The following is a 25,800-nucleotide window of genomic DNA, read 5'->3' as shown; positions in this document are numbered from 1 at the left end:
ATTGGATGTTACTGCGCCTACACTGTCTCACACTGTTTTGCGCGTGGGTTCAGCAGCAAATATGCCTGTCTAATTGGCAGTGTATTAATAACTGGTCTTCGAGGTGAGCTTGTCTGGCAATACGGGAGTCTCTATATCCCATAGTGAGATACCGAAACGAATGTTGAAAGAGAACTTTAGGTTAAGAAATTAACCCCGGTTCTCTGAAACATGAGTGTGGTATCTCACCAGACCACCCTCCTTGCTTGTAGCGAGGAAGAGGTGTGCTTGCTCAGACTGAATGGACTACGTTACGCCCGGCTTTTATATGGAAGAGGAAGTTCCTCCTCCAAGGAGCGGACGTCACGTCTGTCTGCCAGTCAGGACTGGCGTAATGAAAAATAGCTTCTGGGGACAAGCGCAGGGAGCATGTCCCATAGTGAGATACCTCACTCATGTTTCAGAGAACCAGGGTTAATTTCTTAACCTAAAGTTATTTGTCTATAGTACAAGTACATTTCTTGTACATGTACATGTCCAGGGTTTTGTTGTTGCTGTTTTTGTGATATTATTTGGTTTTCACTGTCTAGACACTATTGTGTATTTCAGGGGTGATGATGCAACCATTTGAGACTGTGACAAGAGACAACAGGGTGGAGCACCTGCCATTAACTCCGTGATCTCGCAGATGCCTGTGAGGTCATCCTTGTATTTCAGCTTTCTCTGCCTACTTATCAAATTGCCCTAAATAATCTTTCTGTCTCTACCTGCCATGACCTCTATCATTGTTTTTGTAGACTATCTGGCTCACATCTTATATTATAGCAGCTCTTCTTCTCCTGTCTTCTTTGGTTACCTCTGGCTTAATGTCAAGGGTACTCAGGTACTTCTCTTAAAGATGTTAACTTACCTTCACTGTTGTTTTTAAGGTGTGGCAATTTGAGCTTACAGGAAAATTGACTCTTACAATAACAGTGATCACTGAGGCTTCAGCACCAGGGTAAAGGTCAGGCTGACAGGACAATATGCTGTTAATTACAAGATGCTCAGTTTGGAAATTCTTCCATCATCCATGCAATGTTTTCTTTGGCCTTTAGGACAAGATGTCACCACCAATGCTAAGACTGTTACTCATTTGGCTACACATTGTTTGTTCAAACTTTCTATTATTGGGTCCATTGGGTGCATTCATATTGCTAATTATAACACAGCCAAAGGTGCGCAATCTTGTCTTCTTTATCTTTGTACCTGTAACTGCAAATACAACACAATATTATTCACTGTTCCTGAAAAAAAGATATGTCATGGTCCTATTCCACACACAAATAATTAACATTATTTCAGTGAGATACAATATCACATTAAATGCTACCTTTTATATACCTTACCAGTATAAACTTTAACCAACTATGTGATCACAGAGGTGTGGCTTGAGCAGACATTGTTCACAATCAGTCAATAATAATATCATATCATTATTATAATAATATTAAGGTATGAATGTTAATAATTGCAAAGCCTGGGGCCATAAAACAACATATTACAGCTGAGGGACATTAAAGGTTCAACTGGCCACCTCATCCAAACAAACAGGAGGTAATATATCATATAACCCCTCTTCCCCTTCATCACCCCATCACCATTATGGCAGACTGAATATAGCGTATATCTTACTGTTTACATTAAATGTGGGCTGTGGCATTATCAAGATATCAAAATGTAACAGAGACAATAGAGCCTGAGGTAAATTGGAGAAGATCACAGATGCATAAATCAGTTAAGAAGATGCACAGATCAAAAAGCGGTTGCGCCAACATAACTCTAAGTAATCATTAAATACTTACACACATGCCCCTACGGAAAGTATAAATCATAAAATTTCACAGAACTCACTAATGTTAAAACAGCTCTTTTTCCACCACATAGCATCATTTTTTCATTAACTGAACGCCATTTCACAACACAGTTATCCAGTAGAGACCTAAATTACTGACATGATATTTCACTATCAATGCAGTTTACTACAATGTGCTACAACGCCGAATTAGTTATTTTACACATAGGTGGGTGCAACCCAGTGCAGTTCATCAGATTCAACCGATGTCTCATGTCTCATGTTGGACTAAGAGCAGATTGAACACTCACAGTGGCTCACTATTGTCCCTGTGGTACAAAGTGGTATAACAAGACATTAAAGGTCGGATGAGGCTGGGGCTATCTGGTTAGCATGCTAACATCAGTATATATCTCTGCAACACAATACATATAGGTCTTTGATATAATATCAAAACTGTTATTTCTTCACATTGTCTTGATAATTTCAGTTAACTTTTAAATATTTTAAACTAAAATTCTGGCCAAATTTTACACATTGAACCTTTAATGTGGTGACTCGTCTGTTATGAGGAACTCCAGACAAGAGTAAACACATATTCACTTGAATACATTGCAACTGCAAAAAATACAGGCATGTGCACTTATTGAATCCAGGCAATTAAACCTATGGAGCCAAAATATTCCCAGAGGACACACTGGAAAGTGAATTGTTGATGTTCACAGTTCTGAAGTAACTTGTATAATATGATATAACCATTGTGCCACTTGTGTCTGCACACTGTCTGAAGTGGCAGCTATTTATAAGGAGACTTGGCAGTCTAACAAGGCATTAAGACCTGCTCATAATGAGAGCATAGTGCAGTGCATCAACTACTACAAAGAAACTGTGGCAGTTCTGCTAAATACTACTCCTATTACTACTAAAAGAAATACTAGTCTTACCTCTTAAAAGTACTAATATAGACTAGTGGTATTTCAAGAAAAAGTCCTTGTACATGGCTCTAGAGGCATTTCTTAGTAAAAGTTGGGAACAGGACTTTTCATAATTAATGTGTACTGAATTCAACCAGCCCTGTTCCCAAGCTGAATTTTGAGTTTTAGACCATCTAATTAGCATAAACAAAATGGCTGTTAAAATGGCGATTTTTGGCACTTTCTTCAGGCGGTGATCATGATACCATATAGATAAAGTTATATTGTTCACATGTAATGGAAATGATGAAGAACAAGTCCAGATCAGACTGCTGAGTATTGCACAAGATCTTGTCTACTGTGCCAGTGGTGGCAAAAAATGGACACCAAAACATGTTGGACTTGCAAGTACTCTTCATCAAGCTACAAGGTCGAAAGACTTAGTGCAATTGTTCAACAAGGCAGGGCATTGCCTGAGTTATGAACAGGTGTTGCGCGTAGACACTTCCTTAGCTGAAAGCACTCTGAAATCATTGGACCATGAAACTGGTACCATCATTCCGCCAAACATTGTGGCAAATGAATTCATCCACTACACCTGTGATAATATTGATATCCTTGATGAAACACTAGATGGAAAAAATACTTTCCATGCAATTCAAATGGCAGCATGGCAACGAGCCAAACCAACTGATGCTTCTCTTAAAAATCTCAAGCCTTTTTTAAAACACACTCCTTGATTGTGCCAAATGCCCTGCAGGAGCTACATCATGTCAATATAAATCCTGGAACACGCAGGCCAGTATTCACAGCACTTGTAAATGAAGCCTGGTTCAACAAAACTGAGGAGGACAATGAGTGTGCACAACAAGTGAAGGCTACAGACCTAGCCTTCTTCTTATGCCTTCAAAATTCAGAAATAAAACCTTCTTGGTCAATATTCAATCAGTCATTGCCATCAGAGGAACCAGAACAGACAGCAGTAGGATATTTGCCTATAATCCTTGCTCCCGCTCATGAGTTGGATACTTTGAACACTGCTGTAAAGAGATTTATGGCAATTTCTTCACATTTTGGACAAGAACATACTGTCCTCACAGTTGATCAAGCACTGTACTGCAGACTTATGGAGCTAAAGTGGTCTGTTCCAGAATACCAAGATAAGTTAATACCTCGCCTGGGTGGCCTATACGTATCAATGAACTTCCTTACAGCTATAGGAGATCATATGAATGGTTCACAACTGTTGTTGGGTCATCTAGGGATACTGATGTTCTCCTAATTTTGGTATCCCACTTTCAAAGTATGCAATGTAAGCACCTCTGGATGATGTCAGGCACATCTAAGAAACGGCGGTATAATATACCTATTGTTGCAGTTTTCAACAAACTACCAAGAGGCTCAGCAGCATCCTTGCTAGCTTTTCATGCATTGACTGGGTGTGACACCACCTCTTACATTGCAAATCACACCAAACGATCATCATGGAAGGTCTTTGCAAAGCACCATGACTTACTGAAGAATTTGGGCATTGGTGAACTCACAGACGAAACAATCAAATCTTCAGAAACATTTGTCTGAAACATCTCCATGAACCCTCTCAGATGGGATGGAGCCTTGTGGAATCAGGACTGCAACCTATATTGATGGCACTGAGTCCAATTCCAGATAGTTGCCTGGAGATGGTAGCCTGTGCATGCAAAAAACAATGCATGACTCAACGCTACAAGTGCAGGAAATCAGGAATGCAATGCACCTCAATGTGTTTATGCCAGCATCATATTGTTGAGGAGGTTGACTCAGTAATTAAATTTTAGCACCCCCCCCCCCCCCCCCCCCCCGCATAGGAAATTAGTTTATAGGCATAATAATGGATTTTTATTTTTTTTATTTTTTACTTTTTCATAGACCCAAGGACATTTCTGATTGCATACATGTGAACTTTATGAATTCATGTTCATGTTATAATGATGCCCACCCTTAGAAAGAGCCCAAAATCGCCATTTTGGCAGACATTTTGTTTATGCTAATTAGATGGTCTTAAACTCAAAATTCAGCTTGGGAACAGGGCTAGTTGAATTCAGCCCACCTTAATTGTGGAAAAAAAAGTCCTGTTCCCAACTTTTACTAAAAAATTCCTCTAGGATGCATATATCTCAAAAATATCACTAGTCTAATACAACAATGTGGCACCACTACTACAAAAAATGGGACAGGAAATTGGTCATTTCAAATTGCAGCTTTCTACGATTTTCAACAACTCAATTTTAAATAATAAAAACAAGCATATCTAATGCAGTGGTTCAAACATTCAGAATGTTGTGTACCTGACAATTCATATTACAATTTGAAAGTGATTTTAGTGGGGGTTTTTCAAGATTAATTGGCACTGGCCTGAAAAAAAAGTCATTTGGTGCAACCATGATTCATCTTGAAATGTCTTATATAAATAAAAGACCATCATTTACAAAGATTTAAAAAAAATGCAAATACTTTGTTTCCAAACACTTTATATTACTGAAAACTTGTAAAAAAAAAGATGTGAAGCGTGTTAAGTAAATTAATTTATTTCAAGATGAATCGTGGTCGCACCACATGACTCTTTTTAAAGGCCAGTGCCAATTAATCTTCAAAAACCCACTAAAATCACTTAATTTCAAATGTATAATATGGATCTTCAGGTACAACTACTGCATTAGATATGCTTGTTTTTATTATTCTACAATTGAGTTGTTCTAAATCCTTATACGTCATTGACCCATAAACCAAATACAGCTGGGACACTTCTGTATCACTGGGTAAGACCTGACAAGCTTTGACCCGTGAATGACTCAATGCTCTGTTTAAAGCACTCAAGCATAAACAAGAAGTGAACCATCTGACCTGCCGTAAGAGTCCTATCTGTTCCATTTCCTCTCTCAAGTGCTCCATCTTCCTCCTCATAGTGAAACTGGGGTCTGTCGAGCTGTACTCTTGGCGGCTTCCTCTGGTGAAGGCTGAAATGATAAATGAATGCATTGTGTTGAGTTCTGAAAAAAACAGTAAGGAAACAAAAATCCTAGAAATAACTACTGACTACTACTGAGGAACCAGAGCCCACATTTCAGCTGTCCAAAGAAAGTTTACTTATAAGGCCAAAAACCATGAACATACATGAATTCTGTTTATTATGTTTTATCAGATAAAGAGGATTTAATGCCAAGACGAAACAAAGGTAGATTGTGTAAAACAATCTTGTGGGGTCAGTTTTTATCTTTACTTCTCATGCTGCAACATAGTAGGGGTGACTCCAAGGCCTTTCACACTCCATTCTAGGTAGGTAACTTTATATACAAATTACAATCCAAAGAGAAAAAGTTTTTACTGGAGCTGCGACAAATAATCGTTCTGATCATTTTTTAAGCAAAAATGCCAAAAAGTAGCTAGTTTCGGCACATTAAATGTGATGATTTAATGATTTTCTTTGTCATACAACTGATTATTCTTGGGTTTTGCACTGTTAATCAGACAAAACAAGACATCAGAAGATGTTAACTTTCACTCTGGGAAATTGTAACAACATTTCTGACATTTAATCAACACAATTCTTAATCAAGAAAATAAAGATATAATGTCATGTTTTATTTTCAAACTAATTCAGACATTCTCTAAAAGGTAATCAATCAATAGGCCCTTTCTGTCTTTTTTCCATATACCTGCATATCATTTTTTTATTGTTAATGCATGCCTTTGTTTGACTTTAACCTGGGTACATAAAAATAAAAAAACAACCTCAAACTCAAAACAGTGTGCTATTAACACCTTTACATACTTTAAGTAAATAATCATTCAACTAAATCATGACAAGAGCTGCAAAATCTCTGACAAGTGAAAACACCACTCCTTTGTATTTTTAGAGAGATTCTGAACGATGGAATCATGTTTATGTCATGTTGTGTCAAACAATGAAACCAGGCTGGTTTTAAATGGTCACTCGATCTGCTGATAAGATCATTTTGGAGCCCGCTGAATTATTGAGGCAATTGCCATGATCCTGTGCAACTGTTTTTACAGACAGCTCTAAATCAATGCACAGTAACCCTGTTGTGCCTTGTCCTTGACTGCTAATGGAACAGATAAACAATTCCTCTGAAACTCTCTCCACTTCCAGAGAATAACGCTGGAACTCCACCTAAAAAAACATTTTGGCACGTTGAGATAAGTGTTCACATCACAACAGATCTGAGCTTTGGGTTAAAATAGGGCAGTCTTGATGTTTATGCAGTCCTGATCCTGATATTATCTATTAGTGTTACATTTATTTTTCCCAAAATAAATGTAATTTTCAAATACACTTCCATTTTTTTATTTAGTTTTATTAAAGGTCCGGATAAGAAATGTTTCCAGAATAAGTGATCAAAACTAACACGGACTGCTATCATACTTGTTGTGAATTTCCTCTCTTGCACACATAGTTGGCGTCACACATTATCATTACACCTCTAAAAGATTATGACCCTGTGGCTATTTTTCTATTTTCAAACTGAGGTTCGATAAGTTCAAAGTAATTTCAGGGAAAGGGAAAAAGGAGTCAAACAAAAAGGGGCAGCACATCAACACCACCACCCCACCCCCTGCACCCACCACCACTGTTATCACTCATTGAATATAGCATAAATCTCACTGCTTATATGGGCAATGGTGTTGTCAAGATGTCATAATACTATGCTAAGCAGTTTTTACTGATCTCCATATCTCCATGGAGATAAAACATAACTCTAAGTAACAACTAAATATTTACATGTGTAAAACATGTATTGCATACCGTTTTGCAATACAGTAAGCCAGTACAGACCCAATTTATTGACATGATGTTTCAATATCGATCCAGCTTATTATGATTTGCTATGATGCCAAATGGACAGTTTTCACATGGCTGGTGCAACCCATTGCGGTTAATCTGATCCAGCTGAACAGCAGATGTCTCCCTGCTTGCAACTGCAGCCGTAGCCAGCTGCTGCAAGAATGTGCATTTCAAAATAGGCTTTATTTGGATAAACTGACCACATATTGGGACTCTACATAGTTACTTTCTAGTCTGAAAAACTATTAACACCTAATTAGGTGACATATTTACAGTCCTACAGTAAACATTTCAACAGGATTTCCCTGGCTCCACTATTACTCCTGGTGGCTCTGAACAGGGCTACTTCTTCTTCCTCTCATGTTGGACATGCAAGGACGGGTTTTGGGGCCAATTTGAAATAGTAATGTCAAATTGACATCACTATGTTACAACACGTCATGTGTTGTTATAACACAAGATGTGTTATTGCAATTTCATGCAATGCTAATGAGCCCAACAATACTTTTTTCCCATCACATTGTGAAAGAGACTATGTAAGTCTATGGGTCTTTTGAATCAGTAGATACATTTTTTTGAGCATCACAACCCACATGAAATCACTCGTTTCACGATGAGAATTTGATCTATTTGGTCTAAAAGTTTAGAAGAGCTGCATGATTGAACAGCTTTACCCCTATTCAAGTTAGCTGGAGCACAGAACCGGAAGCTAGTGGTCTTGGCCGGTGGAAGTCTCTAATGAGCATGCTCCATTGGTGGATAGAGCATGTGCATTATGTTTCCAGGAAGTAGCTTTTTTGGCTTCACTGAGAAATCCATTTCTCTTTATATATCTGTGAACTGTGGGAAGACTGGATGCTACATTGACCAACCATCACCCCTGTGGTTCAAAAGTGGTATTACAAGAAAGGACAGGCCAGAAGGGGCCAAATCTAGCTGGTTCAGTAAATATCGCTGCAACACAATACAGGTCTTTGACATAAAGTTTTTTCACATTCTGTTGATAATTTTAATTAATTTTGGAACATATTAATCACCTCCTGCCCTCAATAGGCACTGATTCATCCTTAAACACAGGAAACTTAGAAACTGCTGTTAAACCTGACATTTATTTAAGACTGTTTTTCTTCAGTCGACCTTATAGAATTAACTTCAATGATTACTTCTTCCAAACCATCAACCTGTCTCTTAGACCCGATTCCAACTAGGCTGCTTAAGGAAGTCTTTCCCTCAGTTAGCACTTCCTTATTAGATATGATCAATCTGTCTTTAGTGACAGGATATGTACCACAGTCCTTTAAGGTAGCTGTAATTAAACCACTTCTTAAGTAGCCTACTCTTGATTCAGAGGCTTTAGCCAACTATAGGCCTATATCTAACCTCCCCTTTCTCTCTAAGATCCTTGAGAAAGCAGTTGCCAATCAGCTGTGTAACTTTCTAAATAATAATAGCTTATTTGAGGATTTTCAGTCTGGATTTAGAGCTCATCATAGCACAGAAACTGTACTTGTAAAAGTTGCAAATGACCTTTTAACTTCATCAGACAATGGACTTCTCTCTGTTCTCGTCCTGTTAGATCTTAGTGTTGCCTTCGACACTATTGATCATCAAATCCTGTTACAGAGACTTGAACATTTAATTGGCATTAAAGGAACAGCATTAAACTGGTTTAAATCATATTTATCTGATAGATTTCAGTTTGTAAATGTTAATGATAAATCCTCCATGCAAACAAAAGTTAGACACAGTGTTCCTCAGGGTTCAGTGCTTGGACCAATACTATTCTCCTTATATATGCTTGCTTTAGGAAACATTATTCGGAAACACTCAATACATTTTCATTGTTATGCAGACGATACTCAATTGTATTTATCAATAAAGCCTAATGAAAGTAACCAGTTAACTAAACTACAAACATGTATTAAGGACATAAAGGCCTGGATGACCTGCAACTTTCTGTTATTAAACTCAGAAAAAACTGAAGTTATTGTGCTTGGCCCTAAACACCTCAGAAACACATTATCTAATGATATAACTTCTCTGGATGGCATTACTTTGGCCTCCAGCACTACTGTAAGGAACCTATGAGTTGTATTTGACCAGGATCTGTCCTTTAATTCCCATATAAAACAAATTTCGAAGACTGCCTATTTTCATCAGCGTAATATTTCAAAAATTAGACACATCCTGTCTCAAAATGATGCTGAAAAACTAATCCATGCATTTGTTACTTCTAGGCTGGATTACTGTAATTCATTATTATCAGGCTGTCCTAACAAATCTCTAAAGACTCTCCAACTGGTCCAGAATGCAGCTGCACGCGTTCTGACAAAAACTAGAAAGAGAGATCACATTACTCCCATTTTGGCTTCACTGCATTAGCTTCCCGTAAAATCTAGAATAGAATTTAAAATCCTTCTCCTCACTTTTAAAGCTCTTAATGGTCAGGCTCCATCATATCTTAAAGAGCTTATAGTACCTTATGTACCTACCAGAACACTGCGCTCCCAGCATGCAGGCCTACTTGTGGTTCCTAGTATCTCTAAAAGTAGAATGGGAGGCAGAGCCTTCAGTTATCAGGCTCTTCTCCTATGGAACCATCTCCCAGATTCGGTCCGGAGGGCAGACACCCTCTCTACGTTTAAGAGTAGGCTTAAAACCTTCCTTTTTGATAAAGCTTATAGTTAGGGCCGGCCAGGCTTGTCCTGGACCAGCTCCTAGTTTATGCTGCTATAGGCTTAGACTGCCGGGGGAGTCCTACTCCCATGATGCACTGAGCTCCTCTCTCCTCCTCTCTCTCTCTCTCTCTATCCATCCATCTATATCCATTAACATTCATGTACTATTAATGCATTCAATAACCTAAACTTCTTCAACTAGCTTCAATGTTGATTTTCAATGTGCTTCTCTCTCTCTCCTATTCTTCCTCTCTCTCCTCTTTACTCCAACCGGTCGAGGCAGATGGCTGCCCACTTTGAGCCTGGTTCTGCCTGAGGTTTCTTCCTGTTAAAAGGGAGTTTTGTCTTGCCATTGTCACTAAGTGCTTGCTCATGTGGGAATGTTGGGTCTCTTTAAAATTAAAACCTGAAGAGTACGGTTTAGAACCTGCTCTATGTGTAAAGTGCCTTGAGATGACTTTGTTGTGATTTGGCTTACCTGATCTTGGCTTTAGTCCAAACACTGTAAGGGTGGTGCTGAAATCTGCATTGCGCAAGCCCTCCTGGAGACAAAATACCCATGAAAATCATAATCATGCATTCTCATATCACCAGAAAATGATTTAAATGATTTTTATTGACACTGAAGGTTTCCCACACTCACCTCACAATCATCATTCCCGCTGGCGTTTTTCCGAGCACTCTGACACTTGTACTGTAAGGAAGCAATAAAACATTTTTTTTATTATAAGGTATAATATTGTCAGGCTTTTTTCTATTCACAGTCTCCAGTTGGACAGTTCGACCATGGACACAAAAGGGTCATCTGTTGCAGATTATTTTTTGTGGATTACACAGCACTTAAGTGCGTGTTGGAAGACACAAAGAATTAAGACAGTTTTTCAAATACAACTTTCACAAACAACCACAAACAAAAATCAATCATTAGCAACAGGAATGTCAGAGATGGATAACTTGAAACCAACAAAAATAAAAAGCTGATACCTTCAGATAATCTTTTCTAAGGTACTTGTTCCTTCGCCGATCTTCATTCTGATTTAGAACAGGTGGGACTTCGGGCCACTTTGGCTCTGAATCTGACTGATCTGTCTTCAGGCTGCTATCAAAGGAGCAGGAGGATGAAGGCTGTAAAAGCACACAGTTAAAATAATTGAAACCATTAGCTACTTTTCAGAGATCTGCATCACCCACAGACATAACATCACATGAGGAATAGGAGACATGTAGCCATAAACAAAGTGACTGATAGACGCAAGAATATCACAGATTGTATGTTTGCTTTGAAGTGAAAGAGTTTGTACCTGTCCACTCAGCACTGATGCTCCACTGCTTCCTTCATCCAGAGAAGCACTAGGATAAAGACACAAGTACCATCCAATGACTATATCTGTTGTTTTACATTCACATAAGATTTAAGACACTATCGGCCTTTCTGGTAACTCTTAAGATTACAGCCCACAAATTAAAGTGTAAATATTTGTACATATGAGGTACCAATTAGAACTGGGTACATGGTAGTTATAAGGGATTGCAGGGAGTAAGGAGGTAAAATAAATTGCATTTAGGAGGGACCAAGAAATAAACTAAACTTCAAGTGAAATTACCCAATACAGCTTACATGTCCTTTCACAACTAAGCTATGTCACAAAAAGCAAAAGTATAATTTTTACTTTATAAAAAAAAAAAAAACAGAAACAACAACTTTAGTCTAAACTTTAATAATTGGCTTTCAATGTGCACACACCTGAAAGGCAGGTTAGGGCACAACACTACAAGATGGGAAATATAGATGGATTTCACTTTAGTTTACAGTACAGTTCTGTTGTAATGTATCACTAATTACTAGGGCTGGGCAATACATTGATATTATATTGATATCGTGATATGATACTAGATATCGTCTTAGATTGTGGGTAATATCGTGACATAGCATAGGTTGTTTTTTTCCTGGTGTTCTAGCTGTTCTATTATTTGCATTTTACCCTTTGTCATTTTTCAGCCCTCCCTAGGTGTAACTGACCGGCTAGTTTGGCATATTGTAATATCATGATATGGCATAAAAGGCGGCATTACAGTAAAATTATGTAATTTTTTTGAGTTTACCAGATTGTTCTAGCTGTTCTATTATTTACCTTTTACCCACTGTGTCATTATATAAACATTACTAGTAATAAATTCATTATAATGAAATATGAATCCATTGTTATGAAATAATAATCCATTATTATGAAATATGTATGAATTATTATGACATATTTATCCATTATTATGACATAGGTATCCAATATTATGAAATATCATCTTATCATAATTTAATCTTCTTTATTTTCACAATAACATAGATTATTTCATAATTGTGTATTAGTTAATGGCCTAGCCTTTTATTTCATATTGCAGTTTCTGAGCAGAATGACTTATTGCCAGTGGGTTGGACCTGCATGCTCACTGGCTGATCCTTTTTTGCTCTATGATTTTGGCATCAACTAGTTTTGAAACACTAGTTTTGAAGCAATGGCAGAGAATAAAAACTCTTTCAAAATACTATTGTTCTGTCATGGACTGTAGTCTTAAAATGTTTTAAGCAAGTAGTTAGTTGTTCTAACTTAGAATCTGTGGTTGATATATCAAGATAGAGCCTAACTGAAAATTTGCTCTGATGTTTTTAGAGATGTGAGGTCCTGCCAGCAGAGCGGAGCTGTGGCATCATAAAAGTACACTGCTGCAGGAGTGGCCTCTATCGTAATTTTCACGGTGGGACTGTTAATAAGTCACTTTATTAAGATTTAATATTTTTTCCCATCAAGAAAGTAACCTGTTACTTGAAAGTAACTCCCAATATGTGGTCAGTTAAAATAACGCCTGTTTGAAAATCTCCTGCAACATTTTCAAGCATGTGAAAAACCAGCCGGTCATCTCAGCTGTTTGATGATCAACCGGTCACCTGAGGGAGAACATGATCCGATGAACTGATCTGTGCAGCTTTTTGGTGATTTACCGCTAGCTCTAATGTGTAGCATTTTGATATATGGTATTATTCCCTTTAGTCTTACAGATGAAATCCAACAATTGTAGCTGCCACATATGTCTGAACGTAAAGTGATGCTTCATGTCTTTACTGGAGAGGACAACAGCGCTCCATCTAGGTTCTATGGGCCTGATTTACTAAGATCCCAAATAGAGGGTACTAAATTGCGTGCGCATTGCAATAGATTGCGCGTTTCGTTTGCGTGCGTTTTGCGGGGGGGGGGGGGGGTGATCTACTAAGAATAACTGCGTAAATGAAAACAGGTGCAACAGGGTGAAGGCAGCATTTAAATGAGGGTTTTGCGTGTCTTAATGGAGAGTTTGGACGAGCAGAAAGCTGCAAGCGCAAAATGAAATGTGATCAGGTTCTAGTGGAAGAGGTTAACAAATATATTGAGTTATAACAAAAACAAATATTACCAGAAAAACCGACATATAGGAGAGTATTTGTGACAAACCCAATGCTGTTAGTAAAACCAAAATTATTAACATGGGTGGAAAACATCCGTCCTGTGCGTATTCTGTCATCGTGCCTCCGTCCCCTCTTCTCCACAGTAACAGAAGTCATCTGAGCGCAGTACGCAGCCGGTTAATACCTGCCCTTCAAAGGTATTATTTATAGACGCAGTTACCGTCAGAAAAAATACCTTCAGGTTTGGTAAATCATAATGCGTGTGCTAAATAACATATTTGAATTTTCTCCTCCCTGCATTTTGCACACTGGGGTTGAAACGCCCCATATTACATATTCATTATGGCAAACGTACTAAATGGACAGCGCATACTATCTTGCACATTAGAAAGACGCAAACCTCAGTGCGCCGCGTTTGTAAATCAGCTTGCATATCTTTTTCGGGTGATGTCAAGTTTGCAAACGTTTTTACACACGCAAACCTTTAGAAAATCAGGCCCTATATGTACAGATATCACCCGCTTGACATAAATATGAAAGTATTATTTTATTAAGCGTTTACTCCCCCCTGGAACTTGCTCAATCCCAAACACATCCACCAGCCTGTACTGTGACAAAAATAATTGCAACTTTTTTTCTCACTGTTATTGTGAAAATAAGGAAGATGTTATGAAATTAAGAAATTATGATACGATTATATTTCATAATAAAGGATGAATATTTAATAATAATGAATTTATATATTTTATAATTATGAACTTATTTATTAATTTAATTTTGAATCAAATGGGGCCTCCTTAGTTAAGACATTATAATTCTAGAGTTGAAAAAGTGTTTTTCCCTTTTGGACAAATGCAAGCAGACTATGTGCACATGACTTGTATGACAGGCCTGCTCTGGAACACTTTCAGTCATGCCTAAGAGAAATCCCACACATGTCCTTCATCTTAAATCCCACTTAAGAACAAATATTTTTGTGTGAGTGGTTCTTGTGTCTTCAGGACCAGTTAGAATCAAAAGTTTAACAATACAGAATTGCTCTGTGATCAACATGAGCATGTTTTCTAAGCCCTTAAAGTTTTCAAGCTCAGATGCCAGACATTTGCTGGTTTAGGCTTCTACATGTGAAAATCTGCTGGTTTATATAATTTAAAATGTGATATCTTATGTTTTGCACTTGTAATTTTAAGATATTTGATTGTAAATGTGTTCCTCTGATCAGCAAGACTGAATATGTGGCACAGTAACATACCTTCGAGCTGTTTGAGGTGGCGGCCTCGGTTTGTTGCTGGAACTTCCAGAGTGACTCAGGAATCTGCAGACAAAATTAGGAATTTCAGCAATTGAGCAACACAACACACCTTTATTATCCGATTATAATGAAATTCATTTTGCGTTAAGCAGTATCATTACATAGATTAAACATACAATTCCACTAGAAACGTTTCATAGACGTACAAAACACATCAAACATGACAACCACAGATATCACATTATATCCACAGGTTTAGTGGCATTTTCATATGTTCAAGTACAGAAACAGCTCATATGGAATGTGGCTTGTTAATAGTGGTATTTAAAGGATGGACTGTATTTGTTCAAATAGGCACAGAAACACTCCTGAGATATGTTGTTTCATTTTTTTGGTATGACACACAAACTGTCTGTAGATGGTGATAAAGAAAGTCTACCTGTGAGCTCGGCCAGTCACTCTCCGTCGGTGAATAAGACTCTCTGCTCTGCAAATTAAGGACCGCCGTCTGGAAGCCACGCATCAAATGTGCAGCAGCCCAGTCCAGAGAGAGGGCCGTGATCAGGAGACGATCAGACAGGGACAGGGACAAAAGGGGAGAAAGTGACGAGAATTAGTTTTGTGCTTCACAGAGGTAGAATGTCACACGATGATGACATTTTACTCGATTTAAGGAGAAGTGTATGGATATTGCGAAACAGAGAATGGCTCCACCAACAACAAGAGAGTTGGAAAGACCATAAAAGCAATACATTTCAGATTCCCGGAATCAGTCTTTCCCATAAACTGTTAGACTGATGGGAACTGCACACACACTTCAGTATTAATGATGCGTAAAGAGAAAGCAGGATCAGAAAGAGGTGACGTATATTCAAGATGGATATCTGAACTAATGCAAAACCTTGCAGAACGTTTAAATAAGTGAGAGGCAGCGTTTGTGATGAGAGGACGGGAACCACAAACCTATTCTGCTGCTCCTGCTGCAAAAGTTGAACAGCAATCTTCCTCAGATCCAGCACTTCCTTCAGCTCATCATCCTCTTCCTCAACTAGCTGCTCCTTGTCAGAACTGCAACAGGTTCAGGATCAAAGTTACTACAAAGAGCTCACCATTTTGATATCACATTATGCAAAAACAGAATTTCCTCCAGAATCTCAAAAAAGTTTTGAAAAGAGATGAATGCGCCCACATGACTAAAACAATACATTCAGAAAGCCTCAACAAAGTTGTCAAAACAATAAAGCCTCTCTGATATAATCATGTGTATATAAACTAAGCCATGTACAGAACATCAAGGATTCATATGATTTTCTAAAATGTTGCTGTATAAACTTCCAAAAATACTTGCAGATGTTTTAGACTGCGTAATAAATATTGCCACTCATAATAGCTATTATCTTTGCCTGACTGAATTTCTTGTATTTCCATGTACACAAGATTGATATGTTTATCAAATAGATGATATGGTGCTCGGGTCTCGCAGTCACAGCATGTTAGTTTTCAAGCTGAGGCATGCAATGTACAATTGTAGCTGGCAATGGAAGGACCTGTCTGCATACAAGTGTGTGTATACCAAGCAGTAGATAAAGCAGCAGCAGTTACCTACTGTAACCACTAGCAGGCACTGTCAACTCATTATGGACCATTTTTTCAGTCTGCGTCTCCTGTTTTACAGCAGTTATTTGTAGAAAAACTGCTTATATAGCTTCAGACATCCCTTATCTGCTTTATAGTGCTGCAATCATCTCACAAACAATGCTAAGTATATATATTTAGTATACCTAAAACATGAATCAAAGGTACAAGGTGTGCCATTACATCTCATGCTGAGACAAGTTTTTTTTGTTCTATTGAATAATACACTCACCCAGACTCCTCTTTCCAGCTGTCTTTATCTTTGCTTTGGTGAGACATGTTAAGAACTTTTTCCAGCTCCTGAAACACACGCAAACATGCCATGTCAGGGACCTATAAACAGAAATTTATTTTCCCATAAATACATTTTCTTGATGTTTGTCATTCTTTTTTACTGAATTATTTCAGATTCACAGTAAGGTACGACCACTAGTGTGTGCGCATACATGTGTGCTCAAATACATAGAGTACCAATCCAAAGTTTGGACACACTTTCTGATTTGTGTGAATGGGAAAGTATATCCTAACATTTGACTGGTACTGTACATACAAAATAATTTTTGGATTCAACCATCTCTTGTCCTCTATCTTTCACATACATATTTGCTCTTATAACGTTTTTTTTTTAAAACTACAGTACAAAGATAGCTGAATTCATACCTTTATACAAGACACATGAGTGTTTTGCTGCCCATCACACTCTGACAGAGCAGGATCCTCATGTGGGTTGGGCTCTATAAAGTCATAGAGATCCTGATCTGATAGAGGGAGGAAGCATCCGCGTTGATCATATACACTGGCACATTTTAGGCACTTCATTCAACAACCGCCGTCTCTCTGTTATTGCTTTCAAAGGGATAATGTGATACTTATTTTCGGTAACCTTTGCACGAGTCCATTTTGGAGAGGAGCGAAAGGGCATCAGCACGGGCTGTCTCTGAAACCTGAGAGTGCAGGCTGACAGTGTCATCATCTGAAGGCTACGGGAGAAAGAGAACGAGAGTGAAGTTTCGGTTTGGTTCTATTTTAAATATCTAGATAGAAATCTTAACACATGATTGATATTTTAAACTTCACTCTATACATCTATCTGTCGACGATGTATCTTTATACATTGATCATAAACCAGTGTTACTACTGACTGCCTCTATACTGAGTTGACATTTGAGAACTGAATAATGATAAATGTTCCCTTCCCATGCAACACTTTGCATACACAGCAAATAAAATTAGCTTAAATGTATGGCTTTCAGCCATTGTTTTGTCTGTCTGAATGCTTTGGCTCTTTCAGATTAGTTTGCTGCACTTGGCTGCTTCTCTTTTGCAAACTGCATGCCTGAATTCAGTTTTATCCTCAACAGCTTTGTCTCAAAAGACAGCTTGTGAGCGTCACTACCTGAGCCTGAACCAAAAAGACTTTATTAGTTTTAGTGTATCCAAGAACAAATAATATGTATAATTTGTATCTCAAAATGTTGCATTTTCAAAAGTAGTAGAACATGTTAACATGCTTATCCCATATCCTTAATCCTGTGCACTGTGCACCAATCTTACCTCTGTTGTAGACAGCCTTTTGTCACCATTGTCACTACCAATTCCAGAGTCAGGCCCATGGTTCTTACTGGGATAAAAATCTTCCATGCTGGAAATAAGCAAAACAAAGAGCTGATTAAGTCTGTATAAATAAAAGCATTTGGAGTTTGCAGTGGTGCTGTTGTGACCATGGAGAGCACAATTCTGTGTGCACATATGGGTTCTGGCAGACATTAACAGGACCTACACAATAGCAGTGAAATAACTCAAAAGTAGCAACTTTAGATGTCATTTAGATTTTTTCCAGATCATCGAACCATGTGTGTAATTTATGTATGTGATGTAAACACTGTGTTCTGAAGTAATCCTAATTCGAACTAAGATACGAATTGATTTATAATACAAACATAATTGAATATTCTTTCCAGAGCAGCAACAGCAACATTTACAACAGCGAAGTCACACTATAAACTCAACATTTCACTGGAAACAAAAATAACATGTGGATAAAATAAATAATATTCCTTCCATCAAATTGCTGAGTGAAGTGAAGACTGAAGAACCCAGACATTTTAAAAAAAATATGCAGCCTTAAATGAAAGAAATCGGTCATATCAGGGTTTTAGACCATTTATTTTCTGAGAATTTAGTTTGGATCATTTGAGCGGGTATGTTTGCTAAAAAGATTTGTACCAATATGAGACACACTTGTTTTGAACTTCCTGTGAGAAGTAGCCGAGTCTGCCCATTCTTGATAAAAAATATTTTTGCTGTGTACTTTTCTCTTTTTAGAACACACCATGTGAACAAAAGTTTCTTGACCTGAGCTCCAGGCCTCCATAATTACGTATTTAGCCCATATTTAATATTTAATATTTAATGACTCATACTTGCACTGTCTTGCCTTATCTTTTGCACTTTACCACACAGCCTCAGCCTCAGACCTCGGTTTTTATTTAGTATACTGTTCTTAGTATCTTTATTCTTATTTACCTTGTATTTATACAGGTTTTACTTTTTACATTCCTGTTTATGTTGTATGTTTATGTTATGTGTGATGTCTCTACGTGTATTAAGCTGCTTGGACCCTAAATTTCCCCTAGGGGATCAATAAAGTTTCTATCTATCTATCTATCTATCTATCTATCTATCTATCTATCTATCTATCTATCTATCTATCTATCTATCTATCTATCTATCTATCTATCTATCTATCTATCTATCTATCTATCTATCTATCTATCTACAGTATCTATAAATGTTAGTTATACATATACAGTACATCCTATGTGTGTGTGTGTGTGTGTGTGTGTGTGTGTGTGTGTGTGTGTGTGTGTGTGTGTGTGTGTGTGTGTGTGTGTGTGTGTGTGTGTGTGTGTGTGTGTGTGTGTGTGTGTGTGTGTGTGTGTGTGTGTGTGTGTGTGTGTGTGTCAAGGTCCCTTGGGTTGTGGCATGTTGATACATATTAGGAAGCTAGATATACCCTGTCTTCCTCTCCTAGGAGTTTTTTTCTTTATTTTGAGAGGTCACAAAGCTTTTAAAATCGTAAATTACAGAGTTGTGATGATTTTTGTAACCTCCTTGGTACCTATTCCCTATACCAACCTTGACAGGACCACTAGTTCTCATGAGGACCAAAGCCCTGTTCTAATGAGTGGTCATTTATGAGGTCCAGGTTAACGTTAGGGTTAAGCATGAATTGGTTATCATTAAGCTTAGGATAAAGGTTGGGGTTAGGCTGTCCACAATGAATGAAAGTCAATGCAATGCATCATTATACTAACTGCACAAACATGAGACATGGAAATGAAATGGAAATGATAAATACATGTATTATGTGCCACTTTGTGATTAAACAATATTTCGGGAAATGTGTTAGTACCTATCTGTAAGCGGCTGTGGAAGGCAACGTTTGCCGAGGGAGGGAAGATCCAGAGTGTCCGGTTTCTTATCCATCCGACATGCCTGGATGTTCAGGTACTTGAATATGTGCACATTGCCCTTAAGACAAATCTGAAACAACAAATAAAACACAAAAGGAGTTTGTTGTAACCACAAGAAAGAGAGACATATACATCTGTCCACTGTGGGGTAATTGTACCAGGTTCAAACAACATGTAATCACATAAATGTATGGACATACCTGTGCGGGTGGAGACTGCATAGGATTGTTGTCTAGGATGATGTGCTGCAGTTGCCTGAGTTTCCTGTAGGCTGGAGGAATCTCTGTGATCTTATTGCAGGAGAAGTCAAGTCGAATGAGAGGCAAGTCAGCCAACTCTGCAAGGACAAAAAAGAGAAGAGTTGTATAAATAGCTTTTGTTGAATGTGGTACATTTATACTTTGAACATGCAATCAGGAATGAAGTGAATGCTTTTATACGTTGATGCAAACTTTTTTTAACACTCTATAAAGGGTCTTAATTTTGTACTGCACTTCTGAAGTGTGATTCTTGGCAGGCAGAGGAGAAGGGTGCTTGCCAAAAATGTTAACCAAAATCAATCATGGGGGGGGCATCTCTGACGAACACACTGAGAAAAAACAAAGAGTGATGGACTGACCGTCAGGCAGCATGTGAAGACAATTCTTCCTGATGTTGAGTTCTCGTAAGGCTACAAGTCTCCCCACCTGAGCTGGCAGCACCTGGATCTCATTACAGCTCACATCCTGCAGGGGGAGACAGAGTGTAGGAGATGGGATTATTTGGGCAATACAATCCGCAGAAGTTTATATGCTTTGACACATACTGTACACACTGCTTACCAGTTCCATCAACTCTTTGGCCTTGCCGATCTCCTCGGGGATGGACACCAGCTTGTTGTTGCTCACAAGCAGAACTTTGAGGGGGAGGTTGAACAGGTATTTTGGCAAAACTGATAAGAGATTTCGACTGTAGAGAAAGACAAAATATTGACATACATTGAGAGTAGCACACAATTGTCATGCTCTGTCAAGTTTTTTCTGTGTCACGTAATGTGCATGTAGCAGTGAGCATATGGTGTTTGGGCAAAAGAGGAAATCCCTCTCTTTCATGTGAGTGTTTTTGCCCTGTCAGTGAAGTGAAAGGGGAACAGGAACACTGAACACAGTCCCATATGCTGAAAAATATACAGGCAAAGCAAAACTGACAACAGTGTGATCTGAGCAGTGACCCACCTGATATCAAGATAAGTCAGCATCTGCAGATTGATAATGGCTTCTGGGATGCACTTGATGCAGTTGTGGTAGAGGTTGAGAGACTCGAGGGGGGCGAAGAGACACACCTCTGGAGGGATTTCTGTGAGACGGTTCTTGGACAGATCTGCAAGACACAGACGCTGATGAAATATGTGCACTTTGGACACACCCATGACACAGACATTAGAATTTTTGGAAATCTGGGTATTGCCCATTTTGTTTGCTTGAGGCATGCAAAACAAAATGCTTGAGACTGATCAATATGTCTCTTTGATGGAGCAGTGGGCAGTGCACTTCTTTATTGAACACTGGTCTAAGATTACAACAGAGTCTTGGGCCTCAATGATTTGAGTGCTACTGGCAGTGAAATATCTCAGTATTTCCATTATCGATCTGACTGGAAGTGGCCTAGTAATGGATTTAGTTTGTATGAATGGGTGGAAAGTGTTTGAGCTCACTCATCTTTTGTTTTTGTTCAATGATCATTTGCGAGTAACACAAGACAACCACCAAAATGTTCAAAAAGACAGAGTTGGGCTACTTTTTGTACTGAAGAGTGGTATGTTTTCTATGCCACTGGATAGTTTAGAATAATTCATGAAAAACGTCTAGCTCTTCTTTGATTTGATTTATCTTTCTGAGCTTGATCATTATGAATTATTTTATATGAATTTCATTAGTTTTGTGAAGTATTTGATCATAAACCAAAATATTGGACAAATTGATGATGGCAAACGAGATAGAAATTATGAGATCAGGAAAATTATTTTAAGTTAATGTATTTTTGCTCTATTCTGTGAAAAACTGATAATAAAGATTGAGAGTACTAATGTGTTGAAAAATGTGGAATCCTTCTGTTAAGATTCTCCTATTATTGATTGCATTTAAGTTTTCTTAAAGAGGTAAAATTGCTCCATGCTGAATCAATAAAGGACAAACTGTAGTTAAAGATGTTAGTACAGACCCGCTATATCTCATGTGCTCTGCTTTACTACTGCAAAATCTCAGCTATGCATTAATCAGCTAAGAGCAGCTGCCTATATTTCCCAACAAAAATTGAAATGCAAACCCTGTTCCACTCAATGAATATGAGCACACCCTCCTATCTGCATCTGCCTTGTATGAAAAAATATTTAGATGCCAGATTTCTTGCTCATGGCAGTCAAAGAAGAGAATGGATTCTGATGGTTAGGTTCATCACTCAATGTTCTCATTCAGCATTTTCCCATTTACACAACCATGACAAATTTTGAAGTTATCTACAGTTGTATCATAAAATACGTCAATGTCCATAAGCCCACACAGCCGCTAGTCTACAGTTTAGCTACGCTTAAGCGCTCATTACTTCCAGAAAGCATTAGATAGATCCAGAAAAAGCAAGTAACATATTGATGATTTTGCAATTCTTAGACGCAGCAGGACTACAAATGCATTTTTTCCTTAAGGGTTGATTATAGGGTCAATCAAATCAAATACATGAATATTTTGGGAAAATGTCATCAAGTCTCTAAAATGGGAAGGGCTCATCTTATATATATTGTGTACAAGTGAATGGTTAGACCTAATAATTGATATATATATATATATATATATATATATGTACACTATTATTATATATATATATATATATATATATCATGCACTAAATTACAATCTGTGTCATCAGCCAGACCCATGCTCACTCTGGAGGTTCACCTTATCTGTGTGGATCATGCAGGGTCTGAGTTAGGACACATTCTCCCTCAGGGTTTCTGAATCACTCACACAGCCCAAGCAGCTCAAGACTTTTCATTGCACACACACACGTGCATGCACAAGTCTCTGTCTTATCTGTTTCTCTCTGTGTGTTCAAATTAAATAAACCCCGACTAAAAGGGTATTTGAACAGGAAACATGCAGATACATGAATATCTATGAGAGCAATATATGTAAAGAGTACCTTGCATTGTTCAGAATTCACCTTCAGACACATATTGATTCAGCTGATGCAAATTGGTGTGTGTGTGTGTGTGTGTGTGTGTGTGTGTGTGTGTGTGTGTGTGTGTGTGTGTGTGTGTGTGTGTGTGTGTGTGTGTGTCTGTGCGTGTTTGTGTGTATGTGGAGGATCCTGTTATCACCCTGAGTTATCTCAGGGTGACACAATAATTAGAGACCTATGTGAGGAGCTGCACAGCACCAGATAAACATACAGAGCTTTCAATTATTCTGTCCCACCTAACTGAAGTGCCTCATCTATACTTCTAGAAAGGCGAACACTACTGCACCTCCACGCCCTAAATACATGCAATTACATTCTATATAGCTACCACCCTTAATTAAAGAATTAAGCTATATGTGACTTGAATGGGCTTTACAGGCACACTGTGTCCAACTGGTAAGAGGAGTGTGTGGATAAATTAGCATGAAGAACACACAAAATGTAATTTCAGTTGCTTTTATTCAAATATAACATTTTAATATTTCTATGTAGATACCAAAGTGTCACTCCCTGAGACATGATAACTCTCAATGTGAGCATTGTGCATTTAAATAGACTCTCGTTTCTGACAAGCCTTAAATGACCAACAATAGACCAGACAGGCCTCGCTCTGTAGCTGTGGTCTGAACTCTGACAGCAGCCAATAAGCAGAAGTGAGAGGTAGACCATGAGACAGTCAGAGCACACAGGGAAAAGCAGTCGAGAGGTTAGGGGAAACAGAAATTACCACATGGGGAAAGAACAAAGCTGAGGTCACAGGGTGTACTCATTTTCCATTAAGAGTAAATTCTGCCTCTCCCTGAGGCTTGGTGCTGTAACCCAGCTGTATACCTCCCTGCAGCCCCACAACTGGGGATTCTTCTGTAGCAGAGGAATCATGTGGGTCGATGGTTGATGTGAGGGGGTGGAGGCAGTCTTTGTAAGCCTGTCCATCCTCCATCCCCTTCACCCTCCTTCTCCATGAGCCATCTGCGGCCCACAGCGGGCCTTTTATCAAACCTGCCGGTTGGCCAGAGCTCCCGCAGGACGGGGCCCGCCAGGCAGACGAGACCCTTCGCCAAGGCTCCACTCCACTGCACCCTCACGCTAAATCAGCAATCCATTCATTTACGTTGGTTGTGCAGATGATGTCTGGCTTTTTGTCTTCCTGTGACACAGCAAACTCTATACTAATAGATATCCTGCTGAGTGCTGAATCAAATAGCAGACTAATGTCTTTTTCTCTCTGCTGCCAGTGGCTGCATAGGGATTTGGAACAGGAAATAGTAATAGAAAAAAAAAAGAAATTAAAAAGTTCAACCTGGCATCAAAGAAAGCAAACATATCACTTAATGTCTACAACACACATCAAAAACTGCAAACACCACAATACTTTACTGCAATTCTAAAGATCTTAACTTTAGCTCTTGGACAGCTTTGTTACAAGGTTCAATTTAATGAAAACAAGGAAAGTAAAAACACGATTAATTAGGGTTAATTAATTTCACCCTGCTGCAGATGTCGCCACAGTGTCTGGCGCAAAGGATCTGCTGGATGCTCAGGGCAAGCAGTCACGTTCTGCAGGTGTGTTTGTCCAGTCATGAATTCAGGTCAATCAACGACGGTTGATGCCTTGCTAGGATTCCTCATCAAGTTTGAATGGGCCATTTCGGCAATTATAAGTGGGGCAATGAGGCATCACAACTGAGGCTAGTGTCTTTTTGTGAGGTCTAATCTGACTGTCACCTAATCGTTGGCATCAATCTGTTTGGGCGGGGATCATACCAGGGGTGTGCAGCCTACGGGTGAGCTGGCGGACAGTGATCGAGTGAATGGGTGGACTGCTCTGTGTGAGGTGTGGCCCAGGGGTTTGTTATGTAAAAGGGAAGTGAAAAGCAGAGTGATAACTACAAATTACAAATTGTTTTGGCGAGTAATATATTTCTACAGAATATTTGTTTCACACATATTTTTCATGCTCCCTTCATCTTTCACCCTTACATGTGCTGACTAAATGGAATGAAATCAAAAATCATAATTGTTTCACTCGTATTCTGTATCAAAAAAATTGAAGCAGTAGGCTGTACGCTTACTTTGTCACCACGACTAACCACCGATGAACAAAGTCACATATGTGAAATGTCGCTACAATCTTCTGATCTGATCAAACCAGGCTTTGAAATAGGATGACATTAAAAATAGCAAAGCCAACATTATATGACACACGAGATTTCATCATGTCATTAGGAGACTTATTATATACAATATAACTTACTGAATATAACTTGAACGTTGAAGTACAAATGCATGCTGGTTCATACTTTTCTAATGTGAGGACGTGCAGTTTATTTGTTTTTAAATGTTTTTAACTGTTGTTCAGACAAAATAATCAATTAAAGATGTAATATCACTAATATGAGCATTTATCCTTATTTTTTGGATATTATATAGCCTAAATTATTGATTGATTAATCCAGAAAAAAATCCCACTCTCAGAAAAAATCTCCAGTAAGCAACAGACAGTAAATCATTCAGCATACTGTTATGCTATTATGTGATCA

The 25,800-nt window shown here is 38.3% G+C and overlaps 1 protein-coding gene across 1 annotated transcript in view; it reads right to left on the bottom strand.

The window, feature by feature from the left end:
- Nucleotides 1–25,800, bottom strand: part of lrch2 (leucine-rich repeats and calponin homology (CH) domain containing 2) — a 37,964-nt gene that overhangs the window by 8,103 nt on the left and 4,061 nt on the right. Inside the window, exons 2-18 of the mRNA XM_062433070.1 lie at nucleotides 21,262–21,406; nucleotides 20,869–20,995; nucleotides 20,667–20,772; nucleotides 20,248–20,384; nucleotides 19,987–20,117; nucleotides 18,126–18,213; nucleotides 17,455–17,551; nucleotides 17,232–17,329; nucleotides 16,804–16,871; nucleotides 15,900–16,004; nucleotides 15,376–15,444; nucleotides 14,937–14,999; nucleotides 11,550–11,598; nucleotides 11,233–11,373; nucleotides 10,892–10,942; nucleotides 10,727–10,790; nucleotides 5,611–5,723 (exon numbers count right to left, since the gene is read on the bottom strand). Coding sequence (XP_062289054.1) covers nucleotides 5,611–5,723; nucleotides 10,727–10,790; nucleotides 10,892–10,942; nucleotides 11,233–11,373; nucleotides 11,550–11,598; nucleotides 14,937–14,999; nucleotides 15,376–15,444; nucleotides 15,900–16,004; nucleotides 16,804–16,871; nucleotides 17,232–17,329; nucleotides 17,455–17,551; nucleotides 18,126–18,213; nucleotides 19,987–20,117; nucleotides 20,248–20,384; nucleotides 20,667–20,772; nucleotides 20,869–20,995; nucleotides 21,262–21,406 — 1,652 coding nt within the window. The remainder of the gene's footprint in view (nucleotides 1–5,610; nucleotides 5,724–10,726; nucleotides 10,791–10,891; nucleotides 10,943–11,232; nucleotides 11,374–11,549; nucleotides 11,599–14,936; nucleotides 15,000–15,375; nucleotides 15,445–15,899; nucleotides 16,005–16,803; nucleotides 16,872–17,231; nucleotides 17,330–17,454; nucleotides 17,552–18,125; nucleotides 18,214–19,986; nucleotides 20,118–20,247; nucleotides 20,385–20,666; nucleotides 20,773–20,868; nucleotides 20,996–21,261; nucleotides 21,407–25,800) is intronic.

Source organism: Scomber scombrus, chromosome 14 (genome assembly GCF_963691925.1).
Source record: "Scomber scombrus chromosome 14, fScoSco1.1, whole genome shotgun sequence".
Classification (NCBI taxonomy): domain Eukaryota; kingdom Metazoa; phylum Chordata; class Actinopteri; order Scombriformes; family Scombridae; genus Scomber; species Scomber scombrus.
Note: the sequence above shows the minus strand (reverse complement) of the source record. Positions and strands in the feature narration are given on the sequence as shown.